The sequence below is a fragment of the Theobroma cacao genome, chromosome 2 (genome assembly GCF_053813885.1).
Source record: "Theobroma cacao isolate CCN51 chromosome 2, ASM5381388v1, whole genome shotgun sequence".
NCBI classification, from domain to species: Eukaryota; Viridiplantae; Streptophyta; class Magnoliopsida; order Malvales; family Malvaceae; genus Theobroma; species Theobroma cacao.
The window spans coordinates 44742323-44760438 of record NC_142640.1 but is presented as its reverse complement, the minus strand read 5'-3'; the positions used below and the strand labels follow the sequence as shown (position 1 = coordinate 44760438).

The 18116-nt window shown below is 33.7% G+C and overlaps 1 protein-coding gene across 1 annotated transcript; it reads left to right on the top strand.

The window, feature by feature from the left end:
* Positions 1-1136: 1136 nt before the first annotated feature.
* Positions 1137-5205, top strand: PIN4 (Auxin efflux carrier family protein). Its single transcript, XM_018116037.2, has 6 exons — positions 1137-2896; positions 3033-3324; positions 3433-3518; positions 4195-4352; positions 4465-4541; positions 4635-5205. The coding sequence occupies exons 1-6, from the start codon at positions 1627-1629 to the stop codon at positions 4699-4701; spliced, it is 1950 nt and encodes a 649-aa protein (XP_017971526.1). The 5' UTR covers positions 1137-1626; the 3' UTR covers positions 4702-5205.
* The last annotated feature ends 12911 nt before the right edge of the window (positions 5206-18116 follow it).

The window sequence follows — 18116 nt, the reverse complement described above, 5'->3', positions numbered from 1 at the left end:
TAAACATTAATCGGTGTGAGTTTTAATTATTTTTTTTCTCAACAAATATTATATATATCTATATATATTTCAAATCAAATCCTCCCTGATTATCTGGAAGCAATTCCCTTTGATAGTTGAATATTGAGGACATAATATATGCCTAATGAGCCAAAGTTTGTTATAAGTCACAAGGAGGAGAAGGAGGAGAAGAAGAAGTATAAAATCCTCACAACTTCTCAAGGATTCCAAGGTTTGACAGATAGGGCTGGCAGGTATATACAGAGACTTTTCAAAAGGCGTGGGTCAAAATCGAAACCCGAGATGCTTAAATTTCCAACTCTCAGCTCTTAGCCACACCAAACTCAAGTCCAAAAAATAAACATGATGGCTGTTAGAAACAGGTTTCCATGTCGATACACAGAACTTAACATGTAACTATGTAAACGACATGATGATTTCTCCCCCCAAAACATGTACGGAGGAAATTGGGAATAATTAATAAGTTTAAATGATAATAATATTTTTATTATTCATAAATAGTAATCCAAGGTAATAGATGATACATGCATTATATTTATTTCTTGTTGGTAAGTTAATTGTGTCAATCTTAAATACCGTGATACAATTAAAAAGATAAAAACCAATCAATACAAAAATAAGACAACTACTAGGGATCATTAAACACCCTTAACTTATCAGTTATCATTTACACGATATATTAACTGCTGGGGCTTAGTAATTAGGTTTTACACTTTAAAGAGAGAGTTTCTGCAAACTTTCTCATAAATGGTAAAGCTAGTCGTATAAAGTTACTGTGTTTGTAAATATACAGGGAAATGGATGGTTTTGCGGATTGAAAACGAGGATTTAGAGTTAGATGGTAAAAAGGAGGGACAGGAGGGAACTGAAAAGAGGGAGAGAGAGAGAGGCTGTCCACGTCATGGAGAGACAGCCACCTGTACTTATTTGTAACCATACTCTGTAGTTAACTTAACCACATAAGTTGGTTACTTGTTAACCCCAGAGGCTAAAGGCCGAAACCCTGGCTTCACCGTTCAAACTCTCCCAATCCCCTAATGGTCCCCTACCCCTTCTTTCATTTCAACACAACAACAATGTCAATCACCCACCTTGACCTTCCCTCCCCTCCGCTGCTACTCTCTCCTTTGAAGGCTCCCTTATATAATTCTCTTTCTCTTCCCCTCTCTCTCTCTCTCTCTCTCTGTCTCTCTGTCTCTCTCCCCCTAGGCCCTATATATATATATTCCTCTAAAGTTACATCTCTTGTAAATTATACTCTTTTTTTCTCTGTGCTCTCATTTTCTCTCTCTCTCTTTCCCAATATCCTCACTTTCATCAGCCATACATATTTATCAAAAAATTGCAGTATATCAACTAGTATATCAGCAGCAGCAGCAGCAGCAGCAGCACTTGTCATAGAAACACAGAGATTTTATCCTCTTTTAAGTTAGTTAAATAACGGTTATTTACTCTCCCCATTTTGCCCTCTCTAAAACATCTCCCTTTCAATGCTCTTTCTTCTGCTTCCGACACAAGCTTAAACTCCAGAACTAGATCTTCCCACCCTTAACACTCTTTCCAGCTTTACATAAAACTAAGATCTCTTTCCAGAAAAAGAAAAAGATGATCACCTGGAAGGATCTTTACAGCGTTTTAACAGCGGTGATCCCACTGTACGTGGCTATGATCTTAGCTTACGGCTCTGTCCGTTGGTGGAAAATTTTCTCCCCTGACCAGTGCTCTGGTATCAACCGCTTTGTCGCCATATTTGCCGTTCCCCTCTTGTCTTTCCATTTCATTTCCACCAACGACCCTTACGCCATGAACTTCAGGTTCATCGCGGCCGACACCCTTCAGAAAATCATCATGCTATTTGTTCTTGGGTTGTGGACTAATTTCACTAGAAACGGAAGCCTGGAATGGATGATCACCATTTTCTCTCTATCCACTCTACCCAACACTCTAGTCATGGGCATTCCTCTATTAATCGCTATGTACGGTCCTTACTCAGGAATGCTAATGGTTCAGGTCGTGGTTCTCCAGTGTATTATTTGGTACACTCTTCTTCTTTTCCTTTTCGAGTACCGCGGTGCCAAAATACTCATCATGGAGCAGTTCCCGGAAACTGCAGCTTCCATAGTTTCCTTCAAAGTTGATTCCGATGTGGTGTCACTTGATGGCCGTGATTTTCTTGAAACCGACGCTGAAATTGGCGAAGACGGAAAGCTTCACGTTACTGTGAGGAAATCCAATGCTTCCAGGAGGTCCTTGGGGCCTTGCTCGCTTCCTGCATTGACTCCGAGGCCTTCGAACCTTACTGGAGCTGAGATATACAGCTTGAGCTCTTCTCGGAATCCGACTCCAAGAGGTTCGAATTTTAACAACTCAGACTTTTATTCCATGATGGGAATTCAAGGTTTTCCTGGAAGGCAGTCTAATTTCGGTCCATCCGATTTGTACTCTGTTCAATCCTCCAGAGGACCAACTCCAAGACCATCAAATTTTGAGGAAAATTGTACGGTCATGTCTCCAAGATTTGGATTTTATCCAGCACAGACAGTTCCGACATCTTACCCTGCTCCAAATCCTGAATTCTCATCCGTAACAAAGAACACTAAAACTAACCAGCCGCAGCAGCAGCAACAACAACAAGTTCAACCACAGCAACAGCAGCAGCAGCAGCAGAAGGAGAATAATAAAGTGAATCACGATGCAAAGGAATTGCACATGTTTGTGTGGAGTTCCAGTGCTTCGCCGGTATCAGAAGGCGGTGGACTTCACGTCTTTGGTGGGACAGATTTTGGGGCATCCGAGCAATCTGGACGATCTGATCAGGGAGCTAAAGAGATCAGGATGTTGGTTGCTGATCACCCTCAAAACGGGGAAAACAAAGGTATAATAATCTAATTAATAAATTCATCTAATCAGTTAACAATTACTTAAGTTGATACTTAGTAAAATGTTTTGAATTTCTCAAAATTGTTTAATACTACGGAGTATATAATAGAATTGTTGCTTTTGGTGTGAAGCTGCGCCGGCCAGTGGTGACTTTAATGGAGAGAACTTTAGCTTTGCTGGGAGAGATGGGGAGGAGGAAAGAGAGAAAGAAGGGCCCGCTGGACTCAATAAGTTGGGGTCAAGTTCGACGGCTGAGCTGCACCCTAAAGCTGCCGAAGCAACGGAGTCCGGCGTTGGCAAACAAATGCCTCCGGCTAGTGTGATGACCCGCCTGATCTTGATAATGGTCTGGCGCAAGCTTATTCGAAACCCCAACACATACTCCAGCCTCATTGGACTTGTTTGGTCTCTAATTGCTTTCAGGTCAGCAGTAATTAATTAATCAAGGCTCAAACTTGGTTGGACAAACCCCCCCTTTTTTGGCATTTAGATGTCGTAAGTAAATTTACTGGTTTGGGGTTTTCATTGCAGGTGGCATGTGCGTATGCCGAAAATAATAGAGAAGTCTATCTCCATCCTGTCGGATGCTGGACTAGGAATGGCCATGTTTAGCTTAGGTGAGCATTTCGGGCTATTTGCTTTATCTTCAAGTAATATTATTAGTATTACTTTCTCTTTTCTTCTCTTTCCTTTTTTTACAAAAAAAAAAACAGTAATGTGAATAAGTCCAAGGGCTTGAAGTGCACTTGACCTAAATAAATCTAGTAATCATTCGAAACCAATTCTATAAGGTAACAGGCATACACCCTTACTGACCTAGTTGAACTATTTCTGATATTTTGGCCGGATTCAGGCAATTATGTACTAATTAAGGTGACTGGAATTATTAGAAGATGAAAAAAAAAACATCATGTATTACAGGAACTGTGACAATTGCTAGACCACACCAAGGTGTGGTAGGGCATATAGTTTGGTAGTGATGTATACGCTGTCTAAGCAATGGCATGGTTGCACAGCTCACAGCCATGCACCTTTTTGTTTTATTATTTTTTAATTTTTTTGTTATCGCAAGAAATTGGAGGTTAATCTTTGGACTGAAAATGGGATTGACCTCCCGACATGTGGGGTCGACTTGCGACGTTGGCTAGCGGTCCAGGGTCGGTGGGCATTGGTTGTAATAGATGCCATTTTGGCCCCATGTTAGTGAAGGTAGTTGAATTGAAAGATTAGGGTTTAAATGCCACTTACCGTTTTCTAGGTGGAGTCCTAATTTTGGTTGTTATATGGTGAAAGGTCTGTTTATGGCTCTGCAACCCAAGATCATCGCTTGTGGGAATTCTGTGGCCGCCTTTGCCATGGCCGTTAGGTTCTTGACCGGTCCGGCTGTCATGGCTGCAGCTTCAATTGCAGTAGGGTTGCGTGGCACGCTACTCCGTGTTGCCATTGTTCAGGTAAAATTTAATTATCTTCCTCAATAACTATATATGCAGGTTGGTGTATGTATTCTTTGAATGTTACAAGTATTTGCTAATCAAGTGTTGTCTAATTTTGCTGTCTACATAGGCTGCTCTGCCACAGGGAATTGTACCATTTGTGTTTGCCAAAGAATACAATGTTCACCCAGCAATTCTTAGCACAGCGTAAGTGAAACCTGAATTAATCGCTAGAATTCAATTCAATTCCATTTTGTAATCAAAACTGTAGCTGATGCCTGAATTTGTAAATATTTGCAGGGTCATCTTTGGGATGTTGATAGCATTACCGATAACGCTTGTGTACTACGTCCTTCTAGGATTATGAAGATCATTTGGTTTTTTTTCCCATAGCAAGGCAGAATACGAGGGGAGTTTTCGTGTGGTGATTGCGTGTCATACGTTTTGGGAGTACCGATCACAGCCTGATTATGTTGTTAATTATAACATGAGGATTTTCCGGTAAAGAAGAAGTTAGTACAAAAGAATTTGCCAAAGGTTCCAAAATTTTTGGAGCTAGCTTAGCTAAGATATTTGACTTAGTGAAGGTACCCTGATATAAGGATCATGCCCCCATTAAAAGCCATGTTTATCCAATTTCCTAGAGTTTTGAGAAGAAAAAAGAAAAGAAGGCCACTGCAGCACAAGGGAGACATTGAAGAGGAAAACGAGGGGGAAAAAAACAGGCGGTAACTTGATAATCTTATTAATTCTCTTCATCTCCCTTATGCTTTGTAAAGTTTAATTTCAAAGTTAATGTCTATAATATTGCAAAGCGACAAGGGATATGATTAATGAAATGAAGAAGAAAGGGTTTTCCTTTTTCTTTTTATTTTTGTATTTTTCTATTAGTATTTCTTTTGTTCCTCGTGTTGGGTTTCGGATTGTCCGTAGAACCGGCAATTATTTGCGTTTGTCGTCTTTCATTTTGGTTTGCCAAGGACTTCATTGATCATTGCTCACTCACCTTTAATTGCTAATTACAAAGACTGATGATGGATTTTTGACTTAGACAAAGACGTTCCTCTAATGAACTTTCACGCAAAGAAAAAGGAAAAAGGCGAAATTATGGAAGAAAGATAATGAGAGTGAGGGGTCCTTTAGGTGGAGGGTTTTTAACCTTTTTGCTTAGAGACCTTTTGTGTTTTTTGTTCAAGGTGAAAGGAGAGAAGAAAAGGAGGGAAAGCTCAAGTCAAAAGCAGCTAGCTAGGCTTAGCTTTTGCTTTTAGCTTTCGATGCGCCATCAACCCCTCAACCCTCAAGCTATGCTTTTAGCTAAGTCGTCATTCTAGTTAGGGTGTGGTGGCTTTGGTCAAACATTTCAACTTCTTTCTTTGGGGGGTGTTGGGGGAATACTGGCTGCTGCCACGTTGATTTATGCAAAAATTAACATCGAAATTGATTCAATTTCAACTAGAAATCATTTTCATGATCCAATTGGGATTGAGATGATATGAAAGATGCTTGTGTTTAAGGTGACTGGGACCTCCACACTCTCTTTGGGTGTCCATCTCAACTTTTTTATTAATCTGATGGAAATGCCAACTCTAGGTATTGGTAATTTAAACCTTTTTTAAGTTTTCCTAATGGAATTTAGAGATTAGAAAAAACAAATTGAAAATAATTAATGATGAGAATATATTATTTTTATATATTTCAATGAAGTCAAAAAAAAATGTTTCAGTGATTGGTGAAAATGTTGACTTCTCCCTTAAATGCATACAAAAGAGACTGCTCTCACATTTTAATAGTTCGTAGTTATATTTCATTAATATAGTTTCTGTTTATGTCAAAAATACTTAGATAATTATACTTGAAAAAAATAAAGACTCCTCGACGTTAAGAAGGGTGCTTTAAATATTTAAATCTTAGTAAGTTAAATTCAAATATATGTTAAGTTTGTTGATTCTTTGTATATATGATTGTAATTTCTATTTATACATGTAATTCAAAATCTAACTAATCAAAATCATGAAATTAATATATTAGAATTAGAAATTTGAATTATATATCAAAATATTTTAAATTTTTAATTTCGCTTCAATCAAGTATTTAATTAAACAGTAACAGATACATGTACTCTCTTTTTTTTTAAATAAAAAAGAAGAGTGAGATTCACGTTATCTCCTTTCCTCAAATAAAACAAAAACTTTGAGTTTCCCTCTTGCAAGTGAAGAAAAGAAATGTGAAAATCATAAAGAAATTGATCCAACCAACAAGAGATGGCACCTTTCACAACATTCTCTTCAATCAAACGACACGCCATTTAGTGAGTAGAAAGCAAGTGAGAGGCCCAAGGTTTCAATTTGGCTGCAGCCTGTAGTACTGGAAGGGAACATACGCACCTCCAGTCCACACCCCTTAATTTGCTTCGAAACCTCAACCTCTCCACCGTAATCACTCCTCAAACGATTCACTTGATCAGCAATCCCATAAAGTCCATCTTATTGAAGTAAGCTTCCTTCCTTCTTTCTTTCTCAATCAAATCTATCTATCTTTGGCATTTAATGCTAGGCTTTGCAGAGCAATTTATCAGGGAAATGAGAAGTCTATTGGCAGTATTAATTTCATCGAGACCAACATGCCCCGCCAGATAACGATGGGTCTGTGTGCGTGGAGACACTGAATCACCGTGGTTAGTACGGACTCACATGGTTTTGTTAGCAGATTGCAACAAAAAAAGGCTCAGACTCCCACGTGTGCGCTTCCTCCTTCAACCTCATTTTCTGCTCTATTTAACTGCGCCCAAAATCCATCCCTATCCTCACCTTTGGACCACACCTTAAGGAGAAAAAAGAATGTGGTGAATTAAGATCTATACATTGGATTAGAACAAGTAGACAAGGATATTGGCAATTTGATCACCCAAGCATCTCGCTATTTGGTGAGTTGTTTTTTATTAAATTATATTTGTATAATAAGATAATTTGATATAATTTTCAAGCTAACTCATATATCTTTATTAGTACCATGAATTTGGTATAATAATTGCATGGCAAATGTCACCTTATGTGTATTAAATAAATATAGTTTGAGTGGAAAATGATGTTTTAACCTTGAGCATTTGTTAGATGAATACAGTGACCTGAAAAGATTGTTGCTATCACACTAATTTCAGGAATGATATTCTCAAAAATGAAAAGATGCATGATCATGAGAATATACAATTAATGGTACAATTAGAAACGTTAACAATGGAGAATAGACCATTAGTTATCAGCAAGTGGTCACCCTCCTAATTCCAAATGGTTGGGTTTTGGAATTAGGCCTGTGGTCCAATCTGGTCAACTAGCAGTAGAGAGATATAGGCTCTTAGCCCATCAATAATCAAACTGATCTTCAAGGATGCCAGGCCCGCATCATATGAATGGCGTTTTCTTTGATCTTGGTGGTGATTTGATCAGTTCTACCGCCTTGTTTTTGTGGCCATGAGAGAAAGCAAAAGAAAGAAAAAAAATGGAGAGAGAAGAATTGAAGTTGGAAATTGCCAATCTATTTCAATTGATTATTAGGCTTTTTCTTTCGTTTTCCCTTCATTTATGAATAGCATATTCTTTCAACCCCAAAAGTAAAACAACCCTTTCTCCATCGTTTTCTTTAATATCTTGCATGCATTTTGTCTCTATTCAAACAGAATGTTAATGTCTCGTTCCAATTTTGATATATCATCATACATAACAACAATTATTATTCTCCATCAAATTTCTTTTATATATATATATATATATATATATATATATATATATAATTGGTACTTAGTTTATCATAATAGAAAAATTATGATATATATAATAATCAGCTTGTCCAAACGTTGCAGCACAGCAACAAAAGCTAGCTAGGACCAAAAACTGACCAAATTGTATGTATTTATTAATCAAACCCCAAATCGTTGGTAAAGTAATAGTATGAATTGATATAGTATTAACATTGAGAGGATCATCTATTTTCAAAAACAAACAAGGCTAACACAAACAAGTCGATCAGAATAATGGGGCAACTTGTACAACTATCCATGTCTCTCAGACAAAGATTTGGAGAAGCACATTAGGTTTCCGAGCCATTTTCTTTTGTACGTAAAAAGAGGGTATAACTTTTCCATTTTCTTTCATATCATTCAAAGTATTGATGTCTCCATCTCCCTGTTTGCTTCCAATAGCCAAACTCCTTGATGTTGTTCCAACCTTAGGCATATGATCTCTAGATATGCCTGTTTTGGACTGTATAATTTGTTGCGTCCCTCTCACAGTCCCCATCACTGTTGTCATTCTCATTTATTTGTTGGTATTCCCATTTCTCAACTTGGTAAAATTCAATAAAAACAGAGGACCCTCATATTTTGACACACTAAATTTGGTATTTCCCCTGTGTTTTCGTTCCGAATCTGTTAAATGCCAAATGGGAAAAGCATAGAATAAGAATACAAAAACTATGGCTATTGGCTAGGGGTTCTATACTTTCATAAATACAGCAATGGCTGAAATGTCAAAAGAGCATCCAAACAGAAAAGGACAAGGACCACACGATAATGATCGGACGGACCATGTGACGCGAGGGTCAACCAATACAGTACGGACAAACAGAGGCGCATGGACCGAAATCCACCATGACATGGACAGCTAGGCACATGCATGGTTAAAAACCATCATCCATCATCGATCATAGTACTCTGCATGAACACGTGGCTAAAAAGTCGTCGGTGGGTCCAATTTCCATGTGTATGCCCATGCTGCAATCATGTGGTGTTAGGGGTGCAACAGTGATTGAAGCCAAATAAAAAATGGGAAAGAAAGAACCAAAAGAGTGAATTATTGCAAGTGGAAGAGGTGCGGGAGGAATTGAATGAAAGGAAGGTTGCAGAGGATAGGAATTCCAACTAAGGTAGGGACAGGTGGTTTGAGGATGAAGTTTGGCAACAAACTCTAAGTCTCTGCACTTCTTTTCTGCTTTGAAAATACAAAGATATGGACCCATCTTCTTTCTTGGGCTTGTGCCTTTCCCCAGAGTCTCTTACCTAGCAAGAATTTTGCGTGGATGATAGAGTTTGAAGGGGTGGGAGATCAGTTTGTCCCCATATTGCTTGGAAATTGAATGGCAAAATTTTGTTATGCATGTTAAAATAGGTTACTACTTAATGAAATTTTAATAATTAACATTACTATATGTTAAAAGCACAAATTCCTGTACTTGATAGCCAATAAAAAGGGGTAGAAGGGAAAGAGAAGATAGGATTTCTACACCTGTACTTGATGAAAGATGGCAAGGCTTTTCCTTCTTTTTTCGCTTTCTTGTAAAGTTGGCAAGTTGCCTTCGCTTTCCCATGTGATCTTTGAGCAAAAACTACAAGCATCTCACGCTCCATTACCCTCCTCTCAAAAAAACAGAACAAAGTGACTGAGAGTGACTCAATTTAGGGGTATGTTACAGCTAAAAGGCTATCACAATCTTACTTTATTAATGCATTGACCAATGAAAAGATAAGTGTATCCTGATACTTGATTCTATGATTAGAATTGCAGGAAAATCTTTTACCAAATAATATGCATGTTTAAGGAGAATTAATTTGTTATGTTGGGATCAAGTTTTTCCATCTTATTTAAATGCTGTATGTCTATATTTTATGAAGAAATATTGTCATGTCTTTGCCTAATTAGATCGTATGGGTATTTCCCTTAACTTGCTGACTTTGGTTATAGACAATGTTATCTTAAAAATACAAATAAAAGAAACAAAGAACGAAACAGTGTTAATTTAGCCCTGAAATTAAGTAAAATTAAGTTGTCATAACCGACAACAAAGAAAAGATTTCTAATCTTTTTTTTTTTTTTTTTGCTTTTCTCTTGATATAAAATGATTTGGTGAGCTTACTTTAATCTCTTTTGTGGTATAACTAAACTTGCTTTAAAGAAATTCAACAATTCAACAATCTTTAACTTGGAATTAGCAATCTGATCTTGACCCTTGTCTCCAACTGTTGCTCAATATTTAAGAGTTATATACATAGAGGAAAATGACATCATTTAATCATCAATGCAATGAGCAAATTACAACTTGCATTTTTTTTTTTTTTTAAATTTAGGTAATTGAGTATCTATTGTTTGTATATCTTACTTAAAGAATCTATAAAAACAATAGGCAGCAGTATCAAGTTTTAGATCTTCCCAGGCATTCCTTTTCACATGCATCCCTTACTCTTTTAAAAAAAGAAGAGGAAAAGGAAAAATCATACTCGTGGCCTAAATTTTAATCCAGCTTTAGTTTGTCTAGCTAGCTGCATAATCTGCTACATCATGAGATCAAAAGTCTTAATCTCTTCATTTTAGGATAGATCATGCAAATATTTCCATGTGAAGATAAAAATCTCCAAAGCTGATCAGACATGTGATTAAATTTATAATGATGATGTTATGGATTATTAGGTTATTAGATTAGATTAGACTAGTCTAAGCAAACTTTGACAAACTAAAACTATTATCATTATAGTTTAGACTTTTTTTAAGCTTCAAGTCATCAAATATTGTACTAGAATTTTTTTTTTCATATGTTTACACAGCACATGCACGTGAATACAATGAAATGGACAGCCCCCAAGCCAAGTAAACATTATCATATAATTATAAAATTAAATAGGTATATAACTAAAAAATCAAAATAATTGCATTATTAGGTGGGCATGAAACTTATGGTGCTGTCCTCGTGTGCGTGGCTTCATTCTCCAGCATACATTGGGGCCATCGGCCACGTAACGATTCTAGTGGCTCAAAATTTAATTTCAAGCAAGCAAAAAAGAAAAAAAAAACCCCAAAAAAGACAGCCCCTCCCTTTAATAATTCCCCTAAAATTTATTCAGGTGAAATATTTGGTATGATTATGGAAATACCCAGATCAGGTATGGGATAAGAATATAAGATAAGATATACTACTATATAGCAACTTCTTGCTGTAGTAGTAGTTGGTGTTGTGAACTTTTAACTTTGTGTGTTTGTCATTGATGAATTAAATTTGTTGAGCAAGTGGGGGCTTGGACCAGCAGGGGGCAATTAATTAATCCGTGGCTCGAAGGGGAATAAATGCATGCCAGCAAAAACTAATCAAGACATTTGAGAGGGAGAGATAGGGCGGGTCATCGTCGATGTCGGGTGAACCACGGACATGAGTCGGGAGAGATGGACCAGAGACAAAGCGCAGGGGACCATTTGGGTGATGGGGGGATTAGACTTTTGAGAGAGACCGTGCCAAAGGTGAAGATTGCTTTTACAACCCAAGCCATGACATTTCACATTTTCAATATCAAATTCAAAACTTTAGGATGCGTCTTCTCAATTAACCCACGTCCCTTTTTTTCCTTTCTTTCTTTCTGTTTGAGCCACCCTTTTTCTTTCTCTCCCTGTTGCATTTTAAAATTCATTTCACCCCTTTTTCCTGAAAAGAGCCTTTCTCTCAAAGAATTTTGCTCAACTTGGTCCCAACACAAAGGTATCGGTGAGTTGTGATGAACTGATGATGCCGAATATGGGTCTTTTTTGGGCTTGTAACTGATAGCTGGACCATTTCTTGGTTCTTAAAACGTTGACCCTTTACCCTTTTTAGAATGGATTAGAGATGTACGCCAGCAATTGTCAGTGTATCCATGTGCTTGGGCCTTGGTAAGTTCTTTTGCATAATTAGCCCAACACAAAATCATGTGGAAAGTGGGGAGGAACACGAGAAAAGATTGTGCTATTTGCTTGCCACTCTTTTGCTCCCACCCATTGACACCATTCATTCAAAACTGTATGGTCATATGTTAAAAATAATAGGAAAGTTTGCATAAAGTAGTTTATGAACTACTGACCATCAAAAACAATATATTAGCCTCTAATATGACAAAAGCCCAAAATCCCAACTATGAGGCTGCAAAAATAGGTACACTATTGGTCCCTGGATTGGTCTAAGGGGCTATTGCAATCCCTTCTCCCCATTCCCACAAAAATTCCTTCTTACAAGCCTCAAAAATACTCATCCGTTATTCCTCAAGTTCTTGTTTGATCCCTTTATCCATAACTACAACAATTTTTTCAAATATAAAGTTTTATGAAACTAAATTAAAATATAAGGCGTCCATATCAAATCATCATCGATATTGAAATTAATGTTAGATTTTTTTTTTGTCAATTCAAAGTGTGAATTTACACTATTATTTATTTTTATATTTTATCAAAATCAGACTAAGTTAATTTAGTTTATAATCCATAATATGATTTAAAAAAGTAATAGACTCAAATATTATATGTGGACTTAAGAGGGTAAGGCTATGTAAGAAACCTTAACGCTTATAATAGATAAGATTAAAGATTCACTATTTAAAAGTAAGGCTAGATCTTTTTTATTGTTTTGCACAAAAACATTAAGATTCTTATCCAATTTAATAGATTAAGGATGAGAAAAATCTTACTGCACTAAATCTCAATAGTTAATCTGTTTAGTATTATTTTTTCTATTAAATTATATATCGAGAATCAAGTAAGTTTTTATATTCTAAATTTCTATTCTGATAGATTTTAAATTAATATAAATTAATTATACATAAAATTTAACAAACAAAACTACTTACCATGTACTTTATTAATAATTTGAAACTGTAAAGACTTGGAGAAAAAATGATTGTGAGTATTATTTGGAAGTTGACATAATATTATAATCTGAAAATTAAAAAAAAAATGTATTCACCACAAAAATAAAATTAATTGTGCATGGGTTGGAACACAATTTAAGGCTTGAACGGGAAAAATAAGGCCAGTCCAAGTGCATACCAACGTTTGGCAGGTTCCAGTAGAATAGAGAGAATTCAAAAAGGCCCAATGAAAAATTGTCAAAAAATGAGGCCCAATTTAAAGTTAAGGTATCCATGAAAAAACAAATGGTCAATACCAGAGTTGTGGTGGGGCAAATAATGGATGAGACCGAAGCAAAACTTGGACTAAGAAAGCGTGGCTATGCTCTTTTTTCATTAACGAAATAAATACTAATTCCACATATGCATATAAATATTAAGAGGTATAAACCCAAGGACCAAGTCAGGAATTTTTTCTTTCAAAGGGAACCAATGTTCTTCAGTTCAAATTGAATTTTATATTATTTAATTATGTTCAATATTTTTTCAAAATAAATTATCCGATAGTTTTACTAATCCGTTTTTATTAAATGCTTTGATATAAATGTTAATACATATAAATACGAATCTGTGTTATCTTCTACTAGGCTGTGTTTATGTGTTTGTGTTCTTTTTCTTTCTTTTCACTGAGATTGTTTTGTTTGAGGGATATTGAATTATAGTTGTGAGCCGCTTAAAGGTGCTATTGTTACATTGCATTGAGTAGGATGTGTATTTTGGAATCTAATCTTTTAGGTATTTGTTTTTATTTTTTTATTTTTGAATTGAGGGAAAGAAATTCGAATGTTACTCTTTAAATGAAGAGATTATATACCAATCATACCCTTGAAAAAAATAAAAATCGACAATTCAATATTCAAATCCCTTTTGTTTTTTTTCTTTTTTGTCTTATAGAGTCCATAGGATTGGGATTAAAGCTTTTTTTACACCATTTTTATTTTAATGAATACCAATGCCTTTCAAAAAAAAAATCCCCTTCGTCCAACTTTATTGTATAAAAGTCAAAATATGAATTTAATTCGTATACTTTATTAAAATGCTAAATTTAGTCTATTTATTGTAATTCGTAAAAATCGAGTTATTGTGCTTTCAAAATTTATTAATGTCAATCTAATGGTTAACATTATCAAGCTTCCTTTGTTAAAGTCATCGACATGACGTTGATTAGTGCTAACATTGATTGATCAGTGTTGAAGTGAAATTTTTGAGGATTTTAAATGATCAAATGATAAATTTAGTCATTGTACTTTATAAAAATATTAGATTCAATTCTTATACTCTACTAAAATATTTGAATTTAGTCTTTTTATTATAATTCATAATCGAGTTCTTATATTTCAAAATTTCTTAATGCTAATTCAATTGTTAACACTGTAAAACTTCCTCCGTTAAAGTGACATGGTATTGATCGATACTAATGTAAAATTACCAAGACTACAAACAACAATAAGACCACAAAACAACAACAACCAAATAAAAATCCAAAACAGTTAAAGACCAATTTATCGGATTAATGTGTGCCAGTCTCTTGAAATTTTACTTTGGATTACACTTTACATAAGCGTCTTTCAATTCTCTCTTAAATCACATAACTTTTAATTCTTTTCCATCTCTTTCAGATTCCCTCTCAAACATAATCAGAATTTTTTTTTAACCTTTCTTTAGATTATTTCTCTCAATTCTTTTTCTAGATCACACAACCTTGATTGTTTCATATCTCTATCGCAATCGAGATTATGAAAGGTTTAGTGCAAATAACCAAAATCACCCATTTGATATTTCAAGTTATATTTTTTAAGTTGCAATTTTTTAGATTAAAAACTGCATTTATAGTTGATGGAGTTAAATATAACTGTAAATATTTGTACTATTTTATTTTGTGTTTACAAATTTTATGTAGATCCAAATTAATAATTTAAATTTAAATTTAGCAAAAATTGATTGTGATATTTGAACTTAAATAAAATCGTTTTATAAGAAACTTTGAATAAATTTAAATAAAAAGTAAATTGGGTAAAGATTGAATAATTCCAACAAGCTGTAACTAAATCAACCTATTTTATTGATTTAAGTTCAACTCAAGTTAAAAATTAACTCAAATAAATTTCAAAATTTTATACTATTATAAATAGAAGAAAAAAATTTATTTAATCTTTTTATATTATTTTATTTCAACATAATGCAAGTTATTCATCTAAATTTGACTTTAGGTATAAAATTTTTTTATAAAAGGAGAATTTAAACTTAATTTTTACAAAAAAAGATAAATTAATTTACAAATTTTAAAATCATATAATCAAGCAGAAAATATTTATATATTTTTTAACACATAAATCTTTTACACTTAAATATTTGACTTATTACTAAGTATATCTAACATCTAATTAAAGATTTGTATTTTCAAATATTGTTTTCAATTTAGTTTCTCAACATCTCAATTTTGCTCAATTTAGTCCTTATACTATATATTTTTGTTCAATTTTGTCCCTATGACGTGACACACATTTTTTTAAAATTTTTTTGAATGCCACGTGGCATTGACACGTCAACGTGTCAGTGCCATGTTATCATATTAGTGCCACACGACACTATCATATCATCACATTGATGCCATATGGCATGCCATGTCAGTGCTGACATTATCTCTTTTAACTGTAAAATTAAATGTTGTTAGAGAGAGGAACTAAATTGAATCAATTTTCAAAATCAAGAAACTAAATTATTTCGATTTTGAGTATATGGACTACATTGAACAAAATGCATGAATACGAGACTTTGTGGGTATTTTGACTATAGTTGCCATGTAACATTCTTATACCTATTACTACTACATTTTGTTTGCAAAGCATGGTTTATGCAAAGCGTAAATCATATTGTTTCCATTCATCTATCCATACATCAAGATATGTCAGTCAAAGATTATATATATATTAAATTTTTTTTAATGGGAACAAAACTCAAGATTTTTATTTTGAATTATTTAATCAAAGTATGAAAGATGAGGTTTCTTAGGTGAAGTTCATCAAATTCCCTAGTAAAATCTAACAACCAATAAATAATATTAAATACTAACAATAACAAAAGAAAGTGTCTAATAATAACTATTAATCATTTTCATGTCCGTTTAACTCCAAGATTGCTAATTACTAAATTTTTATGATCAAAATGTCCTTCAATTGCTTTAAGTCATCACACTTTGGCTGAGGAATGTATTATAGTTGAAATAATTTTGGTTTTTTTTTAATTTTTTTGAGAAGAGAAAAAATTACAAAAATAAGATTTAAAAAAAATCAAGAAACTGCAAATAAGTTAACACAATTAAGTGGTGAATCAAAGACAACAAAATTTGGTTGTTATTTTAGAATTGTCGTATACCATATAGGCAATCAATTCGATACAAATATACACTATTATTATGTTTTACATTGCAATTAATTTTTTTTTGAAAGGCAACATTACAATTTTTTTTAATAAAGGAAAGGAGGATTCAACCCTTACTCTTTAGACAAGAGAATCTTGTATTAACTAATGAACCACATACTCGAATGCAAAAAACATTATAATTAATTAATGATCTCTTTATCTATAAGTTTATACGTAATTGTTGTTATTTACTTATAAACATAAAGCCTAAGATATAAACATGCATGCTTTGCAAAAAGAATTATAAAATGTTATAATTATAAGATTCTTATTGCAATGCGTTATTTTAAATTGTTCCTAATCGATACTTTATTGAGATGGAACATAGATAAAGTTAAGAGAACATGTAGGTGCTTGTTGATGGACAAGTTCACTAAATATGACTTATTATGGATTTTATTTGATATCTCATTCAAGTGTCTGTGAAACACAAATTTTCAAGTGACAATTGTGTAATTAATCTTTAGACTTGAGGTCATTAAGTTATCATGTGTTTGGAGTGTTATACTTTAATATTGTCTTATGTAGTCCTAGTCAATGATGTACAATGAGATAAATATTGAGTATAGCATAAATAGATGAATGATCAACAAAAGAATTCATTGTCTTAAGTGATTCTAAGGGAATATCACATTGCTTTTTAACATGTTTTAACTCAAGAAATTCTTGGTTAAGCTAGAACTAGGATTCCAAAAGGTGTTTTCAAATTTCATTAAAAGACTTAATGATAGCTAGAGCTAACATGGTTAAGACATATATAGATGAATGATCAACATGGTTCAATAATTAACTCATTATTTTAACATTTGGGATATTAGTTCTATCGGTGTATTAGTTGCTGAAATGATTGAATTACATGGTAAGAAAGTGCGCTAAAAGGTAAGTCAAACTACATTGATTTTTTTTTTTTTTAACATTTGAATGGTTATGAAACATTGTTACATGCCAATCTTGATTTGTAAATATGATAAAATTAATTTAAAATAAATGATAAATGGAAAGGAATTTGATTTATCTAATTCTATTCGACTTACGATTATCATTTATATTTATTGTCAATATATTAAGAATCTAAAAAGTCACACATTAAGAGTGACAATGTGATCATAAATTAAGTTGGACTTGATTTCAAAAAAGTTTAGAATATAAAAAATTTAATTCAAAGGATTTAATAAAAATGGGATGATTTTATAAGTAGTTTAAAAGTTATGCACATCCTACTATAGTAAAGATAAATGAAATTGCCTATATTTATGAGAGCTTAGGCCACACAAAATACAACATAACCTATATGGCAATCTTAAGAGCACTAGATATAGTGCTAGACTTCACCCTCTCCTTAGAGATTTTTTCACCTATTATTCGTGTCAATCGTCAATTAAGACTAAACACTTGGATAACTTGTACTTTGCGAAAATTTTACTATTAGTGCTTCATGGCTTTAGCAATAAAGCTCTAAACCTTGTGAATTTCAATACCCAAGGTTTGAAGGTGTATCATGTTCTTACTTGTAGTTAGAGTTATCTAATAAGCGAAACAAAGAATGATTTTGCATTAGGGAAAATTTTCAATTGCGTTTATGTCAATTTGATTACATGATTTCCTAACACTGGTATTATAAAACCTCCTTGAGGTTGTTTGATGAAAACTTTATGTTTAATTGATATTGA